This window comes from Phyllostomus hastatus, unplaced genomic scaffold (assembly GCF_019186645.2).
Source record: "Phyllostomus hastatus isolate PE091 unplaced genomic scaffold, TTU_PhHast_1.1 phas_scaffold_182, whole genome shotgun sequence".
NCBI classification, from domain to species: domain Eukaryota; kingdom Metazoa; phylum Chordata; class Mammalia; order Chiroptera; family Phyllostomidae; genus Phyllostomus; species Phyllostomus hastatus.
Window position 1 is genome coordinate 12186144 of NW_025334013.1, and position 8124 is coordinate 12194267.

The 8124-nt window shown below is 54.9% G+C and overlaps 1 protein-coding gene across 1 annotated transcript; it reads right to left on the minus strand.

Annotated features, from left to right (window-relative positions):
* Nucleotides 1-1214: 1214 nt before the first annotated feature.
* On the minus strand, nt 1215-7790 carry MUL1 (mitochondrial E3 ubiquitin protein ligase 1). The gene is made up of 4 exons (XM_045860022.1): nt 7541-7790; nt 5805-5892; nt 5306-5426; nt 1215-3189 (listed from the first exon to the last, which is right to left on the minus strand). The coding sequence occupies exons 1-4, from the start codon at nt 7658-7660 to the stop codon at nt 2460-2462; spliced, it is 1059 nt and encodes a 352-aa protein (XP_045715978.1). The 5' UTR covers nt 7661-7790; the 3' UTR covers nt 1215-2459.
* Between the last annotated feature and the right edge of the window lie 334 nt (nt 7791-8124).

The following is an 8124-nucleotide window of genomic DNA, read 5'->3' on the forward strand; positions in this document are numbered from 1 at the left end:
AAGTCACCCCACTGAGCCTCACTTTTTCTTACCCGTGAAGGGGAGGCAGATAAACAGTATGCGCTCTGCAGCAGCCCAGGCGTTCATGCACTTGAAGTGCTGAGCACCAGCGTCCCGACACCCGCCGGGGGCAGCTGTTCAGTTCAAGGTGAACCCTGCCTGACGGCGGCCACTTGGCACACGCATGACCAGGCATCGGGGCTGGCTTGGCGGGCGGGCTTCCCCTCTTCCCCACCACTGTGATCAGGCGTACTGATGAAATCCACGCTGCGGGCTGAGCTGATAGAGCACCACACAACCCTCCCCCACCCCCCTACCCCCCCCCACACACACCCTCAGGCGGTTCACCCACCCTCTACTGGCACCCGGGCCTCCTACACAGCAGCTGCAGACAGGACAGGGAAATGTGGAATGGACGAGGCAGAGGGGCCAGATGCTCCCAAGGCCTCAGAGGTCATTCCCACGGGCCACCTTCTCACCCCGCCCCCCGCCCCCAGGGCACCGCTGGGTAAAACCAGGGTCTCCACACCTCCCTCGGCCCTGGCAAGTGGGTTCTTACTTCTGCCTCTTCCTCCCCAGCAGCACCCTTCTAGTCACTTGGGGAACAGCATGTTGTGGGATGTTCCTGTGAGCACTGAGGGAGTTAGCACCCCACCCCACCCCTGCTGGTCAGCAGGGTGCTGGACGAGGGGCTTTGGAAACAACTTGGAGTTTAAAATCGGACCCAGCACTTAACTAACACCGTGCCCTCGGCCAGTGACCTTCCTCCTCTGGGCTTCCTTCCTCATCTGGAAAATGCAGATACCCCAGCCAACAGCGGTTTGGGGAGGATTAACTCAGAGTTCAAAAGAGCACATGCCAGTGGGAGGGAAATGCTCGTTTCCTCCCCGCTGTTCCCCACACCACACCCCACCCCGCTCTCTCACTGCCGCTATTCTGGAGGTCAGAACAAGTTCCTTCAGGCTGGACCCGTCTCAGGGAGGCCAGGGCCCTCCAGGATGGCCGCTGGGGGCTGGCCAGAGATTCCTCCCCTCCCCCAGGCCTCAGCCCCACGAGGCTGCACCCAATCCACAGGAGCTCCAAACCCAGACGAGGAAGAGACAAGGTCTCCAGTCCATTCTCTCTGGTGGGGTCTGATTCCACCCCAGGGGGGCGTGGGGGGGCTCAGCCTATCGGAGGAACTCTCATGGACAAAGCAATCAACAGACTACCACTTGGTTGTAGCAAATTTAATTTGTGCTGTCCACGCTGGACACTGCATAGAACTGGTGTCAGCCCCCTGAGAGCACCCGCCTCCCTGCAGAGGAGGATCGGGGGAGAGTGGACATTCAGAGCCACGGAAGGGAGACGAGACCACTCAAGTGGCAAGTGAGGCCCCCCCCCACTCGTCTCACGAACTCGAGCCGGGCAGGAGGGGCGGACAGGAACGGAGGAAGGGCAATGGGATCGCCCCGGGGGGTGTCGACTTCTCGCGGGGCTGTGGGGAGCCCGGAAAGGCTCCGTGCACAGGGTGCTGGCTGGTGACTTTTCCTGGGCGAGAGCCTCGGAGAGGGGCTGAGCCAGAGAGGGGCTGAGCCGGCCAGGCGGCCCAGGCAGCCCAGGCGGCAGCGGCGTTATTGCTCACAGCGGGATGTGAGCCCTTCCCAGCTCACCCAGGGCAGGGAGAACCAGAGGCACCCGGCAGCCCCTTTGGGCCTCGCACCTCCAGGTCGGCGTGGGAGCCTGCTCGGGCGGCCCTCCCTGTGGGGCAGTGGCGACGGGAGGAGGCTGCAGCCGAGCTGCCCTGTCTCCGCCACTGCGAGCGACCGCTGAACTGACCACCATTCCAACCGTCCTTTCAAGTGACCACTCCTCACTCCGCTGATCAGAGTTCCATCCTTTTCGGAAAAAGGCAGATGCTGGATTTCACGTTCTGTCCTGACATACGCGTGCACGCGTTTAGGAGGCAAGCAGGTACAGGGACACAAGTGACACGTCCAGGCTGACAGTTTTTCCCTGGGGTGTAAGCAAAGGGAAGAAAGACCAGACAGTCTCTTCAGAGGCAGCTCTGCGAGGCACACGCCCCGTGGAGAGCCCACCTTTGCCCCCCCCCTGGCTGAGTCATTCGAGGCTCAAGTCCACGAGAAGCCACGACTCCCCAGAAAGGATCTGAAGACACAGGAACACAAGAGCTGAAGATCACTGGCTTTGGCGTAAGCGATGAGGCGTCCTCAGTCACACGCACCCTTACTGGGGCCCTGCGGTGGCGCCTTGAGGCTCACACTGTGCTGGAAAGGGGCCCCTCTCAGGCCGGAAAGGCCACACCCCACTGCTGGGGGCTCGGGGTCTGGAGAGCTGCCCGCCTCCCTCCCTCCGTCTGTCACACGGCCGTCCCCACCACTGCTCCTCTAAGGCCTAACGATAAAACCCCTAAAAGGGAGAGGGTTCGTTTCGTGTGGAACTATGGGGCTGCAAGGCTGTTAGCTGTTGTACAAGGGGACCACCCGGGCGATCTCCCGCCTGCAGATGGGGCACCGCTTGGGCTCCGGCAGAGAGTGGTAGCACTCGGTGCAGCAGCAGACGTGCCCGCACTCCAGGAAGGCGCAGGACTTGGCGCTGCTCAGGCACACGACGCAGGTGCTCTTCAGGCCCTCCCTGTCCTCGGGCGCCGCGCGGCTCAGCAGCTGCGCCTCCCGCTCCCGGAACTCCTGCTCCATCTGCTTGAGGCGCAGGCGCTCCTGCCACTGCAGATACTGCTTGCGGAGGATGAAGAAGAGGGCGGCGCACGTGGCGAAGCCAAACACCAGCATCAGGACTTTCCAGAGCCTGGCGCTCGACTCCTGCCGCTGCAGCAGGCTGTCGAAGTCCTGGCTGCTCAGGTAGTACTGCAGGCCCTGTTTGGGCGGCTGCAGGCGGACGGAGTTGTGGTCCAGGACCAGCTCGCCCACGCCCGTGAGGGTGGCCCCGACCTTCAGCATCTCCTCGGTCTCCTGGATGCCTTTGGGCCGCTCCCCACTGATGTAGTGGCCGATGACATCCGTGAAGGACTGGACGGAGGGGTGGAACTTCTCGTACACAGTGTCTAGGCCCAGGTCCATGGCGTCCAGGGGCTTCAGCACTCGCACGGCCACATCCACGCTGTCCTCATGGGGCACCAGGTCAAAGGGCACCGTGTTGGTCCTCTGGTGAATGATCTTGGAATAGTCGTTCCTAAAACAGCAAGAGAACTCAAGGTGAAATGAAGGACAGCGCAGGCCGCACGCCCAGGCAGAGGGGGACAGGAGAAGCCTGCGGGCACAGAAACCACCGCTGTGCAAGCGCCCCAGGCTCTCAGGCTCTCAGGCGGTGTCAGAGGGCAACGGATACCGGCACAGATCACCTCTACCGTTTATTTCCTCTTACACTTTAAAATAAATCTCTGACTCTCTAAAATGTTAAACGAGAACTACCATACGCTCCAGCAGTCTCACTTCCGGGTACTGCACTGAAATCAGGTTCTCGAGCTGAGCCCTGCAGCCAAGTTCACTGCAGTGCTGTTCACAACAGCCGAGACACAGAGACCACACAAGTTACAGGGACCCGGTCCGCGTGGCAACAGCGAATGTAGCTCAGTCCTGGTTCGGAAAACCGACAGGCACAAGGCGGCACATGGGAGCCTGGCCCGCAGATCGGCTTTCCCCTAGGGAACCAGGCCTGCATTGTACCCAGGCTGCTTCGAGGCTTGCTTTTGCTAAACTCCCTCACCCTGAATTAAGGCAGCACATGCTTACTGCATGTCTTTGAAGTGACTTCCTAAAGTCTGTGCAAAACCTCCCAAGTATGGAGTGTAACCAGTTCGACCACTTTCCCCCTTGCATTTGCAACATCCTTTTCTTTGTTACCTGTAAAAGGTCACCACCTAAGGCAAACCTGTGCAGAATGAATGAGGACCTTCCTTGATGTAATGCTCCTAGAAAAGCAATGAAAGCCTGTCCAGGCGGGAGTCAGGGCCCTCTCTCACTCAGAGCGTGGCCATGCTGTCCCTTTTCTCCACAGGACTTCTGCAATCTATATGAATTTGTTCATCACATCCACAACACCACAGACACCGCAGGCCGGAGTCCGCATCAGTAAGTGTCCATCTATGGACACGTGGATGAAGAAATGTCTCTCTCTCTCTCTCTCTCTCTCTCTCTCTCTCTCTCTCTCTCACACACACACACACACACACACAGGAACACTAGTCAGCATAAAAAGAAGGAAACCCTGCCATACGCAACAAGGTGGATAAACTAGGAGCACACTATACTAAGCAAACTAAGCAGCTCACAGCAGGACAAATATGGCGTAATTCCACTTATATGAGACATCTAAAACAAACATACTCATGGAAACAGAGGGTGAAATGGCAGAAGCCAGGGTCTGGAGGAGGGGGGAGAGAAAGCGGTAGCTGCTGTTGAATGAGTATAAAGTTTCAGTTACACAAGATGAACAAGTTCGAGAGGTCTGCTGTACAACTTTGGGCCCATTACCAACAATACCGTATTGCTGCACTTAAAAATTTACTAAAGGGTAGATCTTATGTTCCGCGTTCTTACCACAATAAAAAATCAAATAAAATAAATACAAAACAAAACCCCACTAGGATCATCTAGAAAAATGGTACTCTACTAAACAGCTAAATAATCCGCAAAATTGTTTTAATAAATACTGAAATCATTAATCCATGCCACAAATCAGTAGTTGCAGACTTCAGTGGCCATACCGACGCCAGGCCCCCTATCCTGGAAACTCTGGTTTGGTGGGTCTGGAATGAAGCCCAGGGATCTGCATTTGCACAAGATGCCCCAGTGACTCTGAGTTAAGAAGTCCTTAGGCCACACACAAGATTATAATCAGCCTTGGCTGGGTATCTCAGCTGGTTAGGGCACTGTCCCCGTACGCCAAGGTTGCAGGTTCGATCCCTGTTCAGAGCACACACCAGACAAAGCCAATAAATCCATAAATAAGTGGAACAACAAATCAATGTCTGTCTCTCTCTCTCTAAATAAAATCAATAAATTTTTTTAAATGAATTATTATCAGCCCTGGCTGGTGTGGCTCATTGGGTTGAGTGCCAGCCCATAAACGGAAAGGTGGTGGGTTCAATTCCCAGTCAAGGCACATACCTCAGTTACAGGCCACGTCCCCAGTAGGGGACCACACATTGATGTTTCTCTCCCTCTCTGTCTCTCTCCCTTGCCCTTTCTCTAAAAATTAATAAAATATTTTTAAAAGAATATTATCAGAATTAAGAACCTGGAGAAGCTGACTGCCAGGCTCGGGCCCGCGGAGGGAGGCCACATACCAAAGGTGGGTGGTGCGGTTCCACACCATCTTGTGCTCCTGAAGCGTCAGCCGCTGGATCACGCCCTTGCAATTGTCCACGAACTGGCTGTTAAGCGTTTCTTTAACAGCCCGAACGGCTCCTAAACGGAAACAAATTATTTTATTTCTGAAGAATTGTTCTGCCCTTCCCTTTAAGGTAAATTAAGTTTTTTTAGTTTGAGCTCGTTTCATTAATCAAAATGGTGAAAATGTCATCCCCCTATGTTATGTCTCGTAGGCACTCTTCCAAGCACGACCACAGCCCTGTAAGGTGGAAACTGTTTTCGAGCTGGAGCAACAGAGGTCCAGAAAGGCTGGGTGATTTCCACAAGGTCACACTACAGCGATCGAGGTCTTTCTGACCCCAGAGTCCAAGTTCTGGATCACTGCCCCGAGGATACAAAAGGCCCTGAATATCGGCCAAGAACAGACTTGCAGAACAGGAAGTTACTTTTCCTTTCACCAATAAACAAACATACCTTCGATGACAGCATAAGGCACACATTTTCCTGGGGCTTCTGAAAGGATACTCTTCAAGTCTTCACCCAAGTGGATTCTTTTAGCTCCCTAAATGGAAACAACATATTAAACTGACCGTTGAATACTAACATGTTCAATCAAACGCAAAGGGCATAAAAGAAGACGACTGTTTACTTCTTCCGTGTAAACAGAACGAGGAAACCTGGCAGGAAGGAGACCACAAGGGAATCAGACTCCAAAGCTGTGTCCCCGAAGTTTTACCAAACAGGCACGGGGCCGTGCCTTCCTGTGCCACCCACAGAGTGGAGAGGCCACACTCTTTCTCCAGTTAATGGAAGCATACACTCCTCATCTTAATTTCTTAATGAAAATTAAGAATCAACTTGCATATGGTACACGGATCAGGAGGGCTTATGTGTGAAGCACCTAAACGAGTTCCTGGCACTTGGTAGGGGCTGGAGGAGGAGTAGGTATTACCACCACCTGCCTTTATCAATTCCCGCTCTGCCTTACACACCATCAGAAAGGAGTGCCTTGGCTTTCCAGGGTGGGGCTCGCCTAGCTGGTGCCAAACACTATTCTACTTTCAGTTTCTCTTTCTTCCCTTTCACAGTCGGGTGAGCATGGCGACATCAGCTGCTGTCTTCCTTTAATAACCCCTCGTTCCCCCACCCTTCCCAATTCAGAGTTTCCAACCCGCTGTGCTTGGGAACCAAGCAAGCCTGCTACTGCTGTATCAAAAATACGAGAAAAGTAATACAATTCATAAACCCTTCCTGAGCATCAATGTGCCAGGCATAGTGTTGGGCGCTAGGGATTCAGGGATGAAGAACAGCTCCCACTTTCAGGGTAATCCCATCAACAAGTCTTAAGGATGCCAGATAAGTAACCCCTGGAGAGGAGAGGAGACACTGGATACATACTAAGGTCGATCTAAGAGGAAGCCACTACTCCATAGGCACGATGAGAGCAAGGTCAGTAAGCCTCCTACACTGTGAAGATCATTTTAGAAGGTAACGACTAACGCAGTTTATTTACTTGTTTTACTATTTGTCTCCCTCCACTGGACCATTAGACTCTAGGAAAGTTAGGACCTTGTTTGTCCCGCTCACTGCCGGCCCCCTGGGGGCACTGACACAGAGGGGCACTCAGTGTGCATCTGCCCAACAAACGAGCCCTCGGACCTGCAGTGCAGCAGGCACTGCTCTTCCCGGAGACTTCGGCAGGGTCTCCCTCATCTCCCCCTGGGCTCCGTCCCAACGCCCCTTTCTTTAAAACAGCAAACCTCTTTCTCCAGCGTTCCATTTCCTCTCCTCCCTACATGACTCTGCAGCACTTGCCCCCATCCGGTATGCCATCTGAGGTGTTTGCTCATCGTCTGTCTGCTTGCAGCAAACAGAATCTCCATGAGGGCAGGGCTGTTTGTCTGTTCTACCAGAGCGACATCCCCCGTGCCCGCAGCTTAGCAGGCGTTCAATATGTATTTGTCGAATAAAGTATTGAAGTCAAAATGCATTCTGAGTCATGGGAGGAACTTGTCAGAAGCAGCCCCATGAAGCAATTAGGACAAGGCCTAAATTCTGATCCCAGTTCCTCCAGCGGGTGACCCCCTCCCTTAGCCTATTTCCTCTTTTGGGTAGCGCTCCGACGGTGGAGCGGCCCAAGGCGACCTGTGTGCCCCCATTGCCGGGGGCAGAGATGACCAGGCTGAGGCCAGGCCAGCTCCAGCACTGACCTTGAGTTCTTGGGCGTCCCGGGCCTTCTGCCGGTACACGGTGTACAGGACAGCGGTGACCACAGAGCTGCTGCCCAGAAGGATGAACTGGACCAGCGAGGGCCGTCCTCCGTTCTCCATGGCTGAGCGGAGCCCGGCGTGCAAGGGGAGGGTACGCCGAGGTCAGGGGCCCGACCCCAACCGTGCACCGCCCTGGACTTTACTCCACACCAGTCAACAATCCCCAGGAAGGCCTTTCCCGGAAACCCGCATCCGGTCGCCAAGCGATGACGTATGCCAAACAGGAAGTGGGGGGTGGAGAAAAGCTGAAGGCTGTGTTGCCAGAGTGATCGCAGCCAGGGGCGGGGCGGGGCGGGGCGGGGTGGGGCGGGGCCTTTCGAAGCCTCTCGAACCCGGCGTGGGGAGTTTTGCTGGAGCTGAGCGGTAGCTCAGGGCTTCTTCACCCGCTCGCTTTACACACAAGACACACCGACCATACTTGACTTGCCCGCGTCTCCCTAATCTTCGTCCCGTTGATTTCCTGGAGTTATTGAGTTGTTTGATGGGTTATGTGGTGTCTCCTCCATTAGATTGGGAGAAAAGAA